Source organism: Micropterus salmoides, unplaced genomic scaffold (genome assembly GCF_014851395.1).
Source record: "Micropterus salmoides isolate LMB-PRFRI ecotype aquatic unplaced genomic scaffold, ASM1485139v1 Ms_hic_scaffold_23, whole genome shotgun sequence".
NCBI classification, from domain to species: Eukaryota; Metazoa; Chordata; class Actinopteri; order Centrarchiformes; family Centrarchidae; genus Micropterus; species Micropterus salmoides.
Window position 1 is genome coordinate 15,462,112 of NW_024041484.1, and position 19,546 is coordinate 15,481,657.

Sequence of the window (19,546 nt, forward strand, 5' to 3'; positions counted from 1 at the left end):
CGTAATACTACAAGCCACACTAAATACAAAACCTAATACTTGGGATGTTCATAGCCGATCTGCTAGATGATGCTCTGCTAGATGTATATCTGCTGAATATTGTTTTTTGAAAGGGAGAGTAAGGTATTCTGCAGAAGAATGTTGATGTTTGAACTCAACTGCCAAACAAATACTTCAGTGCTCCCTCAGAAGCCCCACTTCCCTAATTTTAAATCTTGGAGCTTTCTCTAGCTTACAAACACCTTCGCCTTTACCAGGTCATTTAACATTCTTCTGTGTTTATGCTCTTCAGACCGTTTCCTCTGGATGTTTCTTGGCCATCTCTCCTTCTTCACAGTGCCTGGAGTCCAGCATGTTCAAATGTGACGGTGTATAGAACTCTCTCTCCCACTGTCCTTGTGCAAGAGCACTAACGCCACTTGTTGCTGATTGGCTAGAACAATGTTGTGTGGCAAGGTCCACACCACTTTCTTTGTTGTCCATTTACAGAGCCAGCGCTGTGTAGGAAAACACAAAAAACAGAGAAATTGCAAAACATGAATTTAACATAAAAGTGTATTGGATTATAATCATTTACTATCCCTTTAAATGTGATGCTAGATATTAATTTGTAACAGAATGATTGTAATTATACAGACTTTTACATTTTTCATTGAAAATGTTTGTTCTTGTTCCCTTCAAATTGTTGGCGGAAAATAGCAGGTGTAGAAAATTACTCAGCATGTGCATTGAGAGACAAAGATTAAACCCATGTGACCTGGCTGAAGGTCAGACAACCTGCCATAAAAATAGCACTCAGGTACTTCTACCTTGATTCTTCTGCTTTTTAGCTTTTGACATAGTGCTCTGTGTTTAGGTTCTGCTTATGGAGTATCTGGATGTGAAGAACAGCCGCAGTGCCACAGAGCCGTCAGCTCAGCTCTCCTATGCCAGCACTGGCAGTGAGTTTGCTGCCTTTTTTGCGAAGAAAAAACCACAACGTGCCAAGCAGTCGCTCTTCAAGTAAGGATCAGACCCTTTGCTCTCTACCTGGTGCCGGACTGAAAGAAAACTCAAAGATTAAATTACTCTATGTATAAGAGTACTTTAACATTTTAATATCTCAAAAGACCAAAAATATATTTAAGGTTACATTGGTCTGTTTGACATCTCAGGCCCAAGTCCAATGCTCATTGTAAATGTTTTTTGTTTTTGTTTCTGGTTGCATTGTGCGTTTGTGTCTAATGCACACTTGTTGAACCTTTTGTGTGTTTTGTAGGTTTGAATCATCTTCCCATGCCATCAGCATGAGTGCCTACTTGAGAGAGCAGAGGCGAGAACTCTACAGCAAGAGTGGAGAATTACAAGGTGAGGATGGGCACAGAGGGATGAACTGAGGAATGGAGAGTAGAGAAACAGCGAGATGTGGGCGCAGAAGACTACTGAACAGGGGGAACACAGAGCAAAGGTTAAGGTCAGGTGGAGGGATGAAAAGAGGGGGGAGGTTAGAGGTGTACAGGTTGAGTAAGGAAAAAGAGGAAATCCGAGGAGAGACCTACAAGCTCATTGAACCGACAGAAATAATGGGTAAGTTCAAGAGTAGAGAGGTTGTGGATAGAGAGAAGGTGGAGGGAGGGGCGGGTTATTTTGGTCATGTTTGGCTAAGATGGAGGAGGTGGGGCATGATCCAGCCATAGAGTGATGGAGGGATTTGGGTGAGATGGAGAGGTAGAATGGGAGAATGAGGGCGCAGTGTAACAAAAGGTGACGTGGAGATTGTAAGGGTACGTTGCAGGTCGAGAAGTTACACTTCGGAAAAGAAAGGCAGACAACAAGAGTGAGGGAAGGAAAACGGAGACAGAGTATGAGATTGACGAGAAGCAGAGCAGGGTGACTTTGCAGAATCCGCGTACCGTCTTGAAAACCTCTCACTCACACACAAGCACAGACAAAATAACACAGTGAGTGAGCTGCACAGCCAGACCCTGGAGAATCTAAGCTACTGCTCCCACTTCTTCTCTCGCTCTCTCTCTCTCTCTGTCTCTCTGGCTGTCTGTTTATATGCCTCTGACCTTGAGGTTTCAATCAGCAGTGCCTGACAGCACTGTTTGTCTGCTATTATTCCTTTTTTCACACCAAGCTCCTAATTGTTTGGATGAAATAGGAAAGGTAGGAGATGGAGCGAGACAATAACCGTAAAGTGCTTATAATCTGTAGAGACTACTGTGTAACTCAAAAAAATCATCCTTTCACAATATCTGCATAACTAATTATGACTATTGAGGGTAAACTATTTAAATAATGTAATTAGGCTGCTCTAGGTATTCAAATTAAAAGAAAGAAAATGATTGACTTGACTCTAGAACATGTTTCAATACAGGCTGTAGCTTTTATTTTTTGACAAAAGAATCCCACTCATACAGTAGCTAGTCTGTAAATGTATGCAAAATGTACTGGCTCAACCCAGCCCCCCCTCACCAAAAAAAGAACAGCATTGATTAACTGTGGATAAAGGAAAACCCCAAATGGTCTTCAAATAACAGCTCACTTTTTTTCTTCCTCCATCTGTCGGCGCCTTAGAAAGAAAGGGTAAAAAATATTTTTTTTTGACTGGCTGAATGCCTCCGAGCGTTCATAAGAAGATGAGATTTCTCTGGGCTTTCATTTCACCTGTCACAATGCGTAGCACCGGCCACAAGCCTGGGCCGGAGCCTGAATGGCTGCAAAGAGATTGAAGGAGTAAGAAATCATTTAGAAAGTGAAATAAGTTGACTGTGATGAAGGGAGGGGGAAAGATGGATAGAAGGAAGGATGGAGGTAGAGGAAGGTTAAAAGTCATTGTTTTCATCAGGGTGCAGCGAAGAAGCCATTAAGAGATTTCTGAAGGAAGAAATTAGAAAAATATGTATTGAGACGGTGTGGAAAGGGACTTTTTCCTCTCTTCAAATTAAACATACTGTGGAGAGGGAGGGAGAGGAAAAGAGTTGGAAATGAGAGATTGAGTTGATGAGTTCTTTTGGCTGCGGGATTACTCAACTCTTAAAGCTTAGTCATGTGTGTCTCTTAGTCTCTCTACTTGGAGTTTCCTAAACTCTCTTTTTTTTCTCAATGGTCTACTTCAAGTCAATATAGTTATTAACTCAGAGGCTCACCAACACAGCCTTGGAAATAAGTGAGTTTGATTGTTCGTCTTAAATCCAGCCATGCACCGTTAACAAAGGAAGATAAATGGTAATGCGCTAAACTGAGTACAAAGTCAGAACTACAGATGTGTCTGTAGTTTTTGCAGAAGGCTGCATTTTGTACTTTTGTGAATACATACTGATATTTTGTTGTATCTGTCTGTCACATGTCAAGTTCTCAGATCTTTACGTAAGAATCAGAGCAGCGGTGTTGGTACAGAACGTGTAATGATTTTGTAACCTACCCAGAGTCCCATATCTGTAATGGGTTTGAAATTAATCTGTAATATCTGTAATTTATGTCTCCTGCGTCTTGTAAGGACCCGCCATATATCATTACACACACACACATGCAGACAGCCACACAGGCGCCTATTCTCATGCCTCACATACACATGCACAACACTCAGGGGGACTTAATTGCTTGCCTCCGCTGCTGGTGCTCATCTCGTACGCTTCGATTAATGCAATGCTTCATCTTAAGACTTTATTACTGCTCCATATGTAGGGACATCTGGATTATGTGTTCTGAACGTATGTAGTGAGACTGCCAGCTAGAGCATGTATATAATGTTCATTTATACAGCAGATCGTCAGCTGTCTGTCTAAATGTGTATCTAGGGGTTTGTGGGTGCATTTGTATCTTCTGCAAACCACTGCTTCAGAATCACAGCACCTCATCCAGATTCAATCAAGTCCCCTATGAATAAATTATGAAAATAACTATTTTCCAGCTATAGATGTGTTTCCATGCCCCCATATTCCTCTGTATGTCTCTCGACCACTAGACTTTTACATCCTCGCCCTCTGCTTTTTTATTGCCTCTCTATCGCGTGTGTAGGCAGTGGAGGACTCGGAGCGCCCCAGTGGTCATCTGGGAGGTGAAGTGTGAATATATCTCAATAACTACTGTAAGTCAGTAATGCATTTACAGCCTTTTTTAAAATTTTATTTCTCTTTGTGTCACGCCTTTTCATTGTGTTTCATGCGATATTGCCTTGCCCCCGGGGCACGATAGAAGTGACCTCCCCCACCCACACCTCATGTGACAGCCGTACACAAAGCCTGCCTGTCACCACACGCTTGCACCTGATATCAACAAACATACACACTTCAGAATTCCCCCTTTCCCTGCAGGCATGTACATACACTCTCATTCCCAACTCTCTCCCACCTCTGACCTCCCTCCATTTTTACAATGTATTCACAATCAACTCGGTTCCAAATCTGTTTCGCACATTCCCTGTTTTCCTTTTGATATTCAAATAGACTTGTTCACAGGGTGTCCGGCAAACAAAAAGCAAGCCGTTACGCAAGCAATCTAGTTACAAACAGCTCTCTCTCTCTGCCAACCCCTACATACCTAATGCTCAGCCTGAGGTAGAGAAAAAAGCCTATGCTGTATCAGGGGCTTCTCTTTTATATATTATAGCATCATGTTCCCATGAGAGGGAGGTGGGGAGAGGGAGATGAGGAGGAGGAGGAGGAGAGTGACTGCTGTGGGCGACCAGAAGTGGTGTTCCTTGTCAAGCTGAATTGTACACCCCAATGGGGAGAGGAGGGAGAAGAGGTGCAAATGGAAGAATGTCTAGTGGGAGACACGGGTGGAGGTGACGGTGGGTGGGATATTAGGGGTGGGTCAAGCAGATGTTGAATGCCATGTGTTCACAGAAATGTATGTGTGTTTGTAACATGAATTAGCAAACACAGCATGTTTCATGCCAAGTGACGTGCGATGTTACAGACTTCGGCAAAATGGGATTGTGAATACTGGGGGTTGGATATGTTTTTGGTTTTTTTAGATAGCTCATTGAGAAAACTAGCCCTTGTTTTTCATGTCTAAACTTTTTCTACACCAAACTACCATGTTCAGATGAGTTCCTCTCAATTAGAAAATCATTGGCTTGCCTTTCCAATTCTTCTTCTTCCAATCATTCAATCTATTCTGCTGATCATGCAATTATGATTGATCATAATCATAAATGGAACCTTAGATGGAACTTTGTCGATGAAAAAGTCAATAATTATTATAGGATTATGACGCTGGAATGTTGCGTAGCTGCGATTGATGCCTCTCCTTTCTGTCTTTTTCCGCTTTTTTGCTTTAACACTGATGCTCTGTCAAGATGTGATGTTTCATTCTCAACTTTCTTCTCAACTTTCTCTTACTCTACTACGCTACTTGGAGATTGACATTAAATAGATTTCTGTGTGTGTGCGTGGGTGGTCTCAACATGGAAGTCTCAATAATAAATCAAAAATAGATGATAACCAAATTAAATCCTGTCAAAGTAAGCAACGTGTTGTATGGACCCACCAAGTAAATGCCAGTTAAAGGATTTAAATGAATCCAATATTTATACCTTCAATGTTCTCAAAGAAAGAAATAGACAAAATGTGTACTAGTGATACTTTTTGCCTCAGGGTACTTGTTGTGTATGAGCAAAAATAATTCTACTTGACTATGGAGTTGGATTTCTTCTTTAACTGATTTATAAACTGCAAGTCCCAAGGCCAGTCTCTAAATTGGATTGTATTTGCTGTAAAATAAAAATTATTTCCTATTTTCAGAAAAATGTCTTTCAAATCTTTCAAAATGTTTTACTTTGTTCAACCGATTGAATATGATAGGTCAAACTTATTATTATTATTATTAAATTATATAAAAGAGGTAATACTATTTTCACTAATAAGTCACAGCTTTGTTGTAAGTTTCTGCAAAACTTCTGAAACAAACAACAAAAAAAAATAAGCATGGGAAGCTTTTCTTAAACTTTAAGGCAATACTGCTTTCACTGACTTATCCTGCAGCAAAGGACCAAAAAAAGATCTTCTCTATTTACAGAATATTATCAGGTTCACCAAGTGTCCTTCAAATGGCCATTATTCCTAGTGGAACATTATGTGATGTAGGCACATGCCATATCAATGATTGATGAGGTCTTTCATACTGGCCGGATGTTAGTGTGTATAGGTGTACACTACCTGATGTATGCTTGCCAAATAATGTCATATATGACGTGTACAACATGCTGTTATTGAATGACGTGTTGTAAACGAGTCTATTCTTGAGTTCTGTACGCCGCAGGAATGTCACTAGAAAATGACACGCATTCCCCTCTTGCTCAGGTGCCAGGACTTTATGAATCGCTTTGTTCCAGCAGTGATATAACTGGGTTTGTAGATAAAACGCAAGGTACCTCTGTTACCTGACAGCCTATTACTGTGAGAAGCCTTTATTTGTGTTCAGCATGAAAGTGAATATGGAGCAACTCTGCATATTGTGGAAAACACGCACACATACACACATTATTGCTGATGTCCAGATGCACTGTAGCTCTCTGTAATTATTTTATATGTGTTAGCTTGGGCTCATCATGTTCAATTTGCTCATAAATAGATTTCAGCAAGGTTGATAGAACATTAGAGATGTGATTCCCCTCTTTTTCCTAGATACACATAGACGCCCATACACACATACACACATGCACACACACACACACACACACACACACACACACACACTCTCACACAAACAAACAAACATAAATGCACTGTTCTTTTCTCATCTGCTATGGGACCAGTGATTGAATTACAGTAGCTCTGTTGCTGAAATTAGAGCGGAGCATGGAGACAGTGGGGAAAATGCTCTGTGGCTTGTAATAATAATAGCGGCTTTTTACTGTATTGTACCTCACCAAGCCCCTGGTTAGCTAAAACTAAAGGATAGAAGCATGATAATGGAAAATACATTGCAGGCAGTTATTTAAAGACTGATATTAGAGTTGCCAGCATTTGACTCACTTTTGTTATGTCATACATCTGTGGACATATTAAAGCCAAACATTTACACAATCTTGGCAGAATAGATGCTAGTACATTCCTCATTGCCCCACCGTTTTTTTCTTTTCAGTTAATTTAGCCAGTGTGGCACTCCACTTCCAGACAACATGTGAATCATAGATGATTATCCAAACACAAGCCAGCATCACCTGCTGGAATATCTTGGTACGAGCCCAGGAGTAAGACTGAATGTAAACCAAAATGAATCCTGCATTAACCAAAAGCACTTCACACAACCCTGCAACGATGGCCTTGAAACTAAAATAGCTGAGTAATGAGAAGGCTGATTGTCATTGCCAAAGGTCAGACATGACCAGTGTCTGCAAGCTATAGGGAAGCATATTGTCACATAATCAAATGCTTTTTATTTAATCAAATGCTTTAAACTGCTTTATCTCACTAAGACCTACTGAGATAAAACATAAACATGACCAAAGGTTAGAGTTAAATCAGACATTAAACGCAGTGAGAGAATGGAAGCGGGACCATTAGAAATCACAGAGGGATGCAGAGGACAACAGAAGGAGAATAGAACAAGGTTGTAATAGTTTACACAGCGCAGACATTTAATCAGTGAGAAAGAGCTTGGTGTATTTTCCCGACCTGAGGCTAATTTTTAATCAGGATTGGCCTTGTCATTATTGGCGGCTTTGACTGTCACCTCTGTGTTTACTTTTAATCTCAGACCTGCTGATTGGAGAAGATGGAGGGATGAACAAATGCAAGGGGGGGGTGAAAGAAAGAATGAAAGAATGGAAAGAAAAAAAGAAAAGCATGTAGGTCTTGAGGATGTAGAGACCTTGGCACCTGCACTGTAGCAGCTTCACTGGTAGCCAGACAGATAAAAACACGCCTCTTGCTTTTCCAGTGTGCAACAGGTTCTTCCAGGGGGGAAAAAGAGGGTGTGGAATGTGCTGTCAGGTTCCCTGCTGGCTCTAATCAAAGATGTGATGACACGTGGTTTTCTGGCCGATTAGATCTCCCGGTCTTTACACGCACACACTCACACGTCCGTGTACTCAATCACTTCTTTGTTATGGTTGACAGATTCAAGAGACCATGGTAGTAAAGAGTTTTTTTGAACCCTTGGTGAATGGAGTTTCCCTTAAAATTTGGAGCATGGATTGAAATTCAGCATAGAATGTGAGTTTTATCAGTACTTAGATTCTACATTGTTTGCTGTGTGACACGTTTTTTTTGGTTGGATGGATGGATTATCGCGAAATCTGAAGGTCCCTAAAAGATCACATTACCCAATTCTACTGACTTTGCTGTTTTATGAGTTTTCCGCCATCAGCAGGTCAAAGTTTTAAATACTTCAACATGTTAGCAGTGCATTTGCATTCAGCTCAAAGCACCACTGTGCCAAAGTAGAGCCTCACGGGCTCCGCTAGCATGTCTGGAGACTCTTTCTCTTGTTTCTGTAAAAATAAAAACCTTGAATATGTTACCAACTTTTAGAAATATGTACAAAGCTTATTTTCCAACACTGTCAATAGATTTAACTTTGCTGAATTTTGAAAGACAAACAACAGACATTTCCATCAGTTCAAAGGGTTTGTTCCCCCCAAAAATGACCCTTTTTCCTTATTAAGGATGACTCTTCCTCGTGTCTCAAAAGAGACATTCCGCACTATTAATATTCATTCTGCTATTGGAGTGCATTGTTGTCATAACACCACTGACAGATGTGTATTCATTAAACTCAAGACCACAGAGACACACTGTATGCCACAATGATGCTTTTTAATAATTAACGCAACTCAATTTACACCTGAATTTATTTATACCCTTTATTCTCAGCTGAGGGGTAGAGTTGGTCTCCCGGTTGGTGGAGCAGCAGATACCATCCCATCAAATTAATTTTAATAATAGAAGGCTCTCATTAAGACCCAATCAGACATGAAGACATTCTGAGTGGAATTGGATGCCCTGAATTGACCAGAGAGTCATACATTATTGACGCGGAAACCGTTCTTATTAGATCAGCAATTTTCAACCTGGTGAATCTGTAGCCGACTGTCTGATTCTTTCACAAACATACACTTGTGCCCACTTTTAAAGGCATCTGATTTGTGCATGGAGAATATTGCTAGAATCGATCACTCCCAAACTCATTTTCATAGCATAACAGCTACAGACAAATGAGGCCATTGAGGTTGAAAATTGGATTATTCTATATGGTGCTTTTTATTTGCACAATTTAGCTTGAAATGTGCAGTGGTGGATAATGGCACAGGTTAGGGGCCTCAATCAAAGGAGGTAGCACTGCCTCACTCTACGCAATTACTGTTCTGACTGTGGAGAGGTGCAGATATTGCAGAATCCTACCAGTCAGATATCAACTTGGATAGTGTTACAGGCGTACTTGAAAGACTATGTCCAAATTTGTTTGAGTTCTGCTTGTCCTATCTTAAACAGCCAATTGTTTTCACTTTTGTAAACCTATGTCGTGTGTGTTTTTGTGTGTATGTGTGTGTATAGTGAGTGACATGATTGTGAGTCAATTACACCAGTCACCCAGTCGCCCTCCTGCCATTCCCAATCAGAATCTAGCCAGAGCGATAACAGGTGTCTTTGATCCTCTCGAGTTGACATGATCGCGAATCCAGCTTGGCACCATGGTATTAAATGAGAGATTATAACTGTGATCACAGTGTTTGCTTGCATGACTATTGTGTGAACACAAACAGCTTAAACGCAATGAGAATTTAGTCATAGTTCAATTTTATGGAGAGATGATCATAGCAATATCACTGTTAAAACAGCAGTTAGAAAGTGCTTTATAGAGGAAAAGACAAGGTCATAAAAGAAAAAGCCATAGCAAACAAGTGAGTACCAAGATATATATATTTTTAAATATTTGCACATTGAACGTACTTATTATCATCTATCAGTATATATGTGGTAGTACTTGTACACACACACACACCTCAAACAGGGAATCATGAGTACTTGGACTAACTTCTGTGTTCGCCACTGTCCTTTTTTCCACACAGGCACACACATTTTAATTGGACGCAAAACAAATTCAAACCACTTGTAAATTAGGGATTATGACTGTTCCTTTGCCCGTCTGTCTGGATTTCCTCATCTCGCCCCTCTCTGACACACTCCCAGATGCATACAGAAACGCGTTGGTCCCAGGAGACGTCGGAGTGTGTTAAAGAAGGCATCACCATCATCATTCTTTCCCTGCCTAAATCTCGGCACGGCCGGAATTCATCACAGGATCAAACCCGTTTCTCATCAAACCCAGGAAGGTGTAGCTAATGCAATTTCACTAAGTCACTGCCTGACTTGATTACATGTGGGCTGGGGAGCGCATGCTAGGGCACCACAGGGGGGTGTCACTGTGTGAGTATGTGTGAACATATGGTTTCTAGGTAGTTTAGGCTGATGCATTTGTTTTAGGCTCTCTACACTACTCACACTACTCGAGTGTGTGTTGTGTGTTTAAAGCGGTATCTGTACCTGTCTCTTTGTACCCCTGTAGTCCACGGATTTTTTTGCTTGATAGAAGTTGTGTGTCATGTCTGATTAGTTGTGTGTGTGTGTTGCAGACAGAGCAGTGGCTCTCGAGGGGGATTTCAGGCAGATTTGGACACATTAGAATGTGTCACTTCTTCCTCTCCAGCTTTCGGTTGCCGTCCCACTGAGCACCACACCTCCACACACCCCTCCCACTAATCCTGGATCAGACCACACACCGAGGGACACAAATGCACAGACACTCATTCAAACAACACTAACGAATACTCAAGCACACATACAAGCTCTCACAAACAAAATTACACTTTTGCACATTATGTCGAGAGAGGGCTGGCAGCAGTTTGGTGGCATCCTGACCTGAGACCGGAGCCACCCTGTCACGTCTAGACAACTCTGAAGAATCCCATGCATATTAATGCCGGCCTATTTAATATTCATCAGTGCTATGCCCTGTTGGCAGCTGGTCCCAGACCCCATGGATCAATGAGGTCTCTTCCTCGCTCCTTTGTCTGACACTGATGCAGATGTTTAGAGCATGAAATTAAATTGGTCACTGTCATTGGGAACACATACATGGTAGTGAATTTGGCGTGTGTTTGTGTGTAGTTGCCGGTTAGATGTGGCTCTTGGAGCAGATAGGTAATGCTAACTTCCCCAGAGTCTGTGACATGTTGATGTTATTCATGGGAACTTGAGTGTTTGCAAGTTGTTGACGAGGAAACAAAAGTTTAGCCAGCTCTTTCTGCGTCGATGATCAGAGGGAGACAGAGAACGTGAGGAAGAGAGAGAGAGGACGAGCAAGAGAGTGCGTTGACGGCAGCTTTGTTTAGGAACCTGTAATTGAGTCGTAATTGAATTGGCACCAAAGGAAGGATGAATGGATGGAGAAAGGGAGAGTTTGAATGAATTGAACCTCATCTCTGTCTCCACTTAGCAACGCAAATGTGGGCTTACCATGCGGGCGAATTTCATGGCAACAGATCAGAATCAGAAACCCTTGATTTAAAAGTTTTGGATGGAATGAAAGCTTCCCTTGTCATTTTAATGAAAATACGGATAGTGTTGTCTCACATACTTTTCAAATGAAACTTGTTCCATTAGAAATGTATTATGGAGCCTGGCGCAGGGAACAATGGGGTTGATATGCATTTGAATGCAAGGCTAGGCAGGCTGCGCAGGTAATGCGGAACAGGCTTTCGCACTATGGCGAAGTGACTTTGTGTTATATCACACAAGCTTTGCAAGACCATATTGGACATGGAAATGAAACAGAAGAAAACAGCAGAGCAGGGCTTTGTGCCAAACTGAATCTCACCATTTCGTAACACACATGCACACCACACCCATACCAATTTCAAAACCATATCAGTGTTGCTTGGATCACCATCTTGTTTTATTTTGTTGTGTTTGCATTTAACTTGACCCTTCTTACAGAGCCCTAAAATGTTAACCGCACACTGAGCACCATAGGACTTAATTATACAGAAATCCTTTCGAATAGCATTTTCCCCACAGTATAAAGGCAGGGAATGCTGCTCGCTGCTCTCCGCCTCCTATTCTTATTCATCAACTTATCCCAATTTGTATAAACAAAAATGCAAACATGTGTGCATGCATTCATGCGTGGTATTCTTTCAAAACATTTAGACTCGCACGCACATACACGCACTAAGACACTCACTATATTGACAGGGAGCTGCAATTTCTTCTCCATCAGTTATATTGATTACTTCAGGATGAGTGGAGGTAATGAGCATCGGTGTTCTTTCTCTGTTCTGCCCCCCCCCCCCCCCCCCCCCCAATGCTTTCTGAGCATGTTACATGGCAATGATTTTCTGATTAACCCTGTTAGCTGTGGGGTTTACCCACACGGTGACGCAGGGGCATGGAGGAGTGTGAGCATGTGAGGTGCTTTTAGATTTGTGATGGTGAGCTGCACTGATTGAGTGATGTGTTTATTAGGGCTGAAGGTGTACTCCTGTACTGATTGAATATTGAAATTTTTCAAAATGTTTTTGAATAAAATAAGATTTAAATGAAATATCTTGATTAATGGAGGGAACAATGATGTTGTTCCAGGGAAATCAGAGTTCATGGTCACCTACAGAGCACAACTCTAGGGTTTGGTTGGGATTTTGTGTGTTGTTAAAGGATACAGTCAGAATAATTGAATCAGGATGGGCCAGTTGAAAGCAGTTCTTCAGAACCACCTGAATCTTCTAAATGCCATCCTAAATATGATTTGTATCCATTTTACATACTCTGCAGTTTAAGCATCCCCTGCAGCAACACTACTCTGTATAGATGTCTGTTTTGACATGTTTGGTTAAGTCCTTCCTTCTGTGTTCTAGGTGGCGCTGATGACAACCTAATTGAGGGGGGAGAAATGAAGTTTGTGTGTAAACCGGGAGCGAGGAACATCACTGTGATCTTCCAGCCTCTTCTCGGGTACAGCACTAACTGATACACTGAACACCCTGCCAAAAATTTTGAATGTGGTTTCAAGATGTGTCTTTAATTCACCAACATGAAACAGAAAGAACTCTATAGTCACTCATCTGCAATGAGACACTGATGACTTTAAGAGTAAGAGCTGAAGTGGTGTACTAGTGTGATGACTGCGGACTGAGCGGAGTCACAAGGTACAGTAAGTGAAGAGATAAGCAAATGATAGCTTCAAACAAGATCTTTACTGTTAATTTGACTGTATTTTGCTTGGGAAGAATGAATAGGATGCCAGTAATCAATCAAGGCAATCTTATGCTGGTATTATGTGGACAGAACCTGCTGTCTTTACTGGTTTGGGCAGGGTACCTTTACTTTAACAAGACACGTGTGAAAGGGCGACAAGTGTCATACTGGTCTGTCTGAGAGGCATGGCCAAGCCACTCAAGATGTATAAAGGCTGGGACATGACTCAATACCAGTAAAATGTAAACTAATTCTATTAAATGGCCTCTTAGTGACCGTGTATCGATTTCAACCTTTTTAATGTTTAGTAGGACATCGTAAATCAAACATGATGTAATATACTGTTCCTTCAGTTCAGAATGTTTTGTTGATACCATCCAGGAATTGGGATCGACTACCGCCCTCGCTTTTATTTCCTATTAAATTTGAGTATTGTGAGGGTTGTCTTTGTGGTAATGTTCTGTATATCTGGTAGTTTTCTATACAGCACTGTGGTCCCAAGCGAGCAGTGTAAATCTAATAGTGAAGCAATTTAATTGAATTGGCCTCAATGCAGTGATACATTACCTTCTAGGATCCATTACACTGAGATGTTTCCTTCTTCCACACTATGGTGCTTGGCATACATTTCTACAGTTTTAACATCACAGAGCATGTTTTTTAATGCATATAGCCAGGATAATTGTGCCTTTTTAGCAAACACTTTGTTTATTCCTTCAATTTGTTTAAAGTTGGCAGGTTAAGAGATAGTTTGACTGTAAAAATATCTTGAATACTCAGCCAGTGGAGAGCTATAGCTTCACCGAGGCCATCTGGGTTGTAACTGTATAATGAGGTAGTTTAAAAAACAAAAACAAACTTACAGTCAGTGAATTCAGACAAACTTGACAAAAAGCCAGTACAGACGGGGCAAAACAGATGTCTCTTTAGATTTTGTTCAAGTATACTGGCAATTCAGTTAAGTGTATACCCCTGACCATTAACCAGACTGACTACTAAACAATATGGAATCACAGAAAATCTGCCAGTTAACTTTGTTAAGCTAGACTGCACTTCATCTATCAGATCTGTTTAGTGCATCCCCACTAACCTAAGCTGTAAAGTCAGTGATCATGTTAGCTTGTGTTTGATTGATTGATGCTGAAAGAAAATTACTAGTTTCAGAGACTAAGGACTATTTTTGAATGTCTGTGTTGAAGTACTTTAATGTATTTCTTTGCAAGTGGTTGCCTGTGTGTTTTATGTCCCTTTACCAATGCTTTGGCCTTGAGTCTTTCTCTAACTTCCTCTCTTAAACACTTGCCTTCTCTCTCTGACAAACACAGACACACGCTGACGTTCAACCCTTGTTCACTGGGGGTCTGGCCAAGCTTTTGTCTGAACAAATGACGAAAAATAAAACGGTGACTAGCTTTCTGCCAACCTCTCCCATGTTGCCTCTAATGGTTCATATCAATCACACCAAACTGCCTTGCACACAGGGCACTCTCTTCTCTCTCTCACCCTCCCTCCAACCTGCCCTCTCTAGACTTCTAGTGCCAATGGAGCGCTGTTTCTTGCAGATGGTTTTCTAATGGCAAAGCTCTGGCACTCTGCTGATGGATCACTACACCTCCTGCAGCCAGCCATGCAGCTCATGGCAGCTTTAATGACAGAAGCAGGTGGGGGTTGCAGCACATGAAATCAGTGGTGTGTGTGGCACTGTGTGGGCATATGAGACAGCAGTGTCTTAATGTTTAATTGTACTTTAAATAATGTTGAACCTTAAGATTCACAAAGAGCAATGTGGAGCTCATCCTCAGGTCTGTATTTACACAGTAAGATTAGTGGGTTAGCCAGCTATTATTAGGCTTGACTTACATGTTCCAGTATCACAAAGCTGGGTCACTTTTAATTGGGGTAGATCACCATGATATGCTGCATGGCTAACCTGCTCCAGAAAGGGTTAATTTAAGAGAATCCGATCAAAATGTGTCAACAGTCCACATAATGACCAATCAGTTCACTTAAAGAGCTTATATAAAAATTCCCACACTTATTTATAGCCTTAGCCCTACTTTAATGTTTGGAATTTATTGAGATATAAAAGTAGGGGTAAGGTTCTTCTTCTATTCTACTTGTGTAGTTTATATTTTATCATTTTTCTCACTGGATATCACTTTCTGCTGGTGCATTAACCTAATTTCCCTGCGGGTATTACCATTTCATCTTATGTTACATTAAGTACTCATGGTTCAGATGATGTTGCATCTGATATCATTGTAATTAAGAACATACACTTACCGGCCACTTTATTAGGTGCACCTGGTCCATTTGCTCGTTAACACTAATAGCTAATCGGCCAATCACATGGCAGCAACTCAATGCATTTAGGCATGTAGGCGTGGTCAAGAAAACTTCTGAAGTTTAAACTGAGCATCAGAATGGGGAAGAAAGGGGATTTAAGTGACTTTAAACGTGGCATGGTTGTTGGTGCCAGACAAGCTGGTCTGAGTATTTCAGAAACTGCTGATCTACTGGGATTTTCACGCACACCCATCTTTAGGGTTTACAGAGAGTGGTTCGAAAAAGAGAAAATATCCAGTGAGTGTCAGTTGTGAAAGAAAGGCAAGAGTAACTCAAATAACCACTCGTTAAAACCATGGTATGCAGAATACCTAAGAATATCTAAGAACCCACAACACGTCGAACCTTGAAGCAGTTGGGCTACAGCAGCAGAAGACCACACCGGGTGCCACTCCTGTCAGCTAAGAACAGGAAACTGAGACTACAATTCGCACAGGCTCACCCAAATTGGACAATAGAAGATTGGATGAACGTTGCCTGGTCTGATGAGTCTCAGTTTCAGCTGCGACGTTCAGATGGTCAGAATTTGGCATAAACAACATGAAAGCATGGATCTATCCTGCAATGCAGACTGGTGGTGTAGGTGTAATGGTGTGGGGGATATTTTCTTTGCACACTTTGGGCCCCTTAGTACCAATTGAGCATTGTTTAAACGTGACAGCCTACCTAAGTATTGTTGCTGACCATGTCCATCCCTTCATGACTACAGTGTACCCATCTTCTGATGGCTACTTCCAGCAGTATAATGCACCATGTCACAAGCTCAAACTGGTTTCTTGAACATGAAAATGAGTTCACTGTACTCAAATGGCCTCCGCAGTCACCAGATCTCAAACCGATAGAGCACCTTTGGGATGTGGTGGAATGGGAGATTCACATTCATGGATGTGCAGCCGACAAATCTGCATCAACTGCTTGATGCTATCGTGTCAGTATGGACCAAAGTCTCTGAGGAATGTTCAACACCTTGTTGAAAGTGTGCCACGAAGGATTAAGGCAGTTCTGAATGCAAAAGGGGCACTAGCAAGGTATACATAATAAAGTGGCTGTAATGCTTAATGAAGCCAAGTAATGTGAGACAGCAGTGGTGCAGCTCTTTGCTCATGCAAAATTTTCTGCAGTAAAAGTGCATTTGGGCATAGGGCTCCACCAAGTTTGTGCCTTGTTACCTATTCTGTTTTGGACAGAATGTCTAGAAGCATCTGAAGAGTGAGCAGCATTGCATATCTGCTTCTCTGATCCAGAATAGGCTGGAGGGATTATATATCCCACCTGGTCTTGGGCGGCCTCAGGCTCCTCCAGGAAGAGCTGGAAGAGGTGGCTGGGGAAGAGGACATCTGGGCTAGCATGCCTACCGTAGCCTGCTGCCACTACAACCTAGTCCTGGCTAAAGGCCAGAAAATGGATGCATTATAATGAGAAGGGGATGCGGAGCGGTCTCTTCTAATGTACTTATTGCTGATGTTTGCCAGTCTGTCTATATTTATATTGCCCCAGGGCATATGCCTTTCTAAAGCAATCGCAAATAATATGTTTCTAGGTTTACCTTCTATTTACTTCATTTTATGAAGTAGACACAATTACTCATTGCCGTATATCAAACCTCAGATCAATAGCTAAGTATCAAATGTGCATGTGCCTACCGATTGTCTGTGTAATTTATTCTGTATGTCACCACCAGTGAATGCTGGATCTGTACATGTAAGTTATTATTGGTGTCTTTGGTTACATCTCCTCTAGAGGGGACAGTATGACCTCAAAACTGATAAAACATTATCCCTCTTGGAATAACGGTCAGGTCTGATTTAGCCTCAGCAGTGTTAGGGCTTGTCGTAAGTGAGTGAATGAGATTGGTTCTGCCCTCACAAGTGTAGCAATCCAACCTGATGTGTCAGAGCGTAGAATGTATGTCTTTAAAGACAAGCACACAAATATGGGGCAGACATAAGGGAGTGTTTGTGCATGTAGCAGCCAATTTAGTTTGACTTGTGGGGTCTCCTGTTGACATTTGGGTGGTATTTACACCCCTTGCTCTGGACGAGGTTGGCATTTTGAAAAGCTTCGGCGGGCTCCTAATCTCTCCCTGTTCACCATCCACAGGATGACCAGGCATGACTGTGCATGTCTGCTTGTGTTTGTGTGGCAGCGTGTGTTTTCTGTGTGTGCAGGTAAAGCCTAAAGTCCAGCAGAGTTACCATTTCTGAATTAATTATTAAGTATAATTTTATCTTCTTTAATGACTCAAAATCATGAATATGCTCGCTGAAGGGCTTTATGTTATAGTAACATACTCACGCTTGGCTAATTTCCTTTCTAACTGACTTCATTTTGCATTTAATCTCGCTGCTTTCTAATTACTAGTTCTGGCTCCAAATTGATTTTTGGCCTCAACTTTAAAGTGACCCGAGGGCATGATTCTTTTGAAAGTTTCTGTCATCTTTCAAAATTGTTATAACACACATTAGAAAAGGGGCCTTTTCGCAGATGACATACTGCGCCTTATTCAGAATTTGACTTTAGCCCTTTTGTGTGTGAGTGCGTGTTATCGTTTTGCTGTTCATTTGTGTACCAAAACATAAAGCTTAGAAATATCCCACTGGTCTTCAGTTAGTGTCAGACTGGTATGTGTACTAGATTAAACATGTCACTGCTGTTTAACAGTCCATTGAGTAGAGAGCTGTCCGTCTGCACTCACAGCATTGGCTCATTAAAAAGTACTCATGTTGATGTGCAGACATTTTAATTCATACAAGGTCTGCTCAAAGTTGGTTCTGCTAAGTGTCTATGGTCGAGTGAGAAAGCGCGAGGGAGAGAAAAGAGTCAGAAGGTTGGAGATTGACAGAGAGCGCTCGAGGGAAGCGGAGAGGGAAGGACAATGGAACAAGTGATGAAAGGAATGAGGAGCAGATAGAAAACTAGATGACAGGAAAAGGACAGAAGGGCTCTGCCTCCCACCGCTGTAGCCTGTGGTGAAAACGAAACACACCATGATTCTGCACTAATTTCACACACTCATTAACTACCCTCCTGAGCAGCGCACACCGACCAAGACAAATAGAAAGACTAAGAGTTAGAGGTGAAATTGAGTATGTTTTAAAGACGTTTTCAAGAAGTATTTTTGAGGTTTCTCAAATTATTTAGCTGAGACTTGAACTCTTGAATTCCCAAACACGACGTCAAAGGAGAAGGCCTTTTTTAACAGTTTGATTTTCCACATTCCTACTGACATTTTGAAGTGACCGTATTTCTTGAAGAACAAGACGCTGTGCCGAGTTTCATTATTTTAGAAAATTAGAAGCGTGTGAGCTTTTTGAAAGTTAAAATTATTACCTGCAAAGGAACATATACTATGCTAATCAAATCCAGTTACTAATTAAATAAGGGGATCACATCCAGCGTTAATAAATCATTCTGTGGTATGATTATGTTGTCTGTTTATAACCTGTGCATTCTGTTTCATATTCAAGTCTGGTGTACTGCCTTTCCCAGTATAGTTTGTTACCTAAATAGTTAATGCAACACTAAAGGTCATAAGCCAAATTCACTGTGATGGCTAGAAGATGATATGAAGCGGGCAGTTATCATGATAGCCTTGTCATCTGCATATAGTTCCATTTTATTTATTTATTTTAATGATGAGTAAACAGAAAAAAAGAGGTTTAATTATTGCTTCCTCTGTCAAAGTAGTTACTATCCATAGGCTCCCTACTGGAACGTGGAACATGGCACTCATCACTCAGTTATTTATGATCCATAGAAGTCCTGCAATTACACAGTTTTACATTTTTATGATGTTGATCCACTAGGCACTTTATTGGGCAGCGTGAACGACCGCATTCCCAATAAGAGAAAAGAGACTCAACCACAGGATAAAATTCTTTTTAAATACATCCCAGCAACACAATTTGTTTGATCACAAAGTCATTGTTGAGGTCATTTTGTGACAAGACAGGTATTTGTAGTTTCCCACTGTGTATAACCAATTTCAGACATGCAAATTCCCACTGAAAATG

At 41.2% G+C, this 19,546-nt stretch overlaps 1 protein-coding gene across 1 annotated transcript in view; it reads left to right on the forward strand.

Annotated features, from left to right (window-relative positions):
- exoc4 (exocyst complex component 4) overlaps positions 1 to 19,546 on the forward strand; it is a 114,297-nt gene that overhangs the window by 26,652 nt on the left and 68,099 nt on the right. The window contains exons 9-11 of the mRNA XM_038738614.1: positions 857 to 1,002; positions 1,259 to 1,347; positions 12,848 to 12,944. Of these exons, the coding sequence (XP_038594542.1) occupies positions 857 to 1,002; positions 1,259 to 1,347; positions 12,848 to 12,944 (332 nt within the window). The remainder of the gene's footprint in view (positions 1 to 856; positions 1,003 to 1,258; positions 1,348 to 12,847; positions 12,945 to 19,546) is intronic.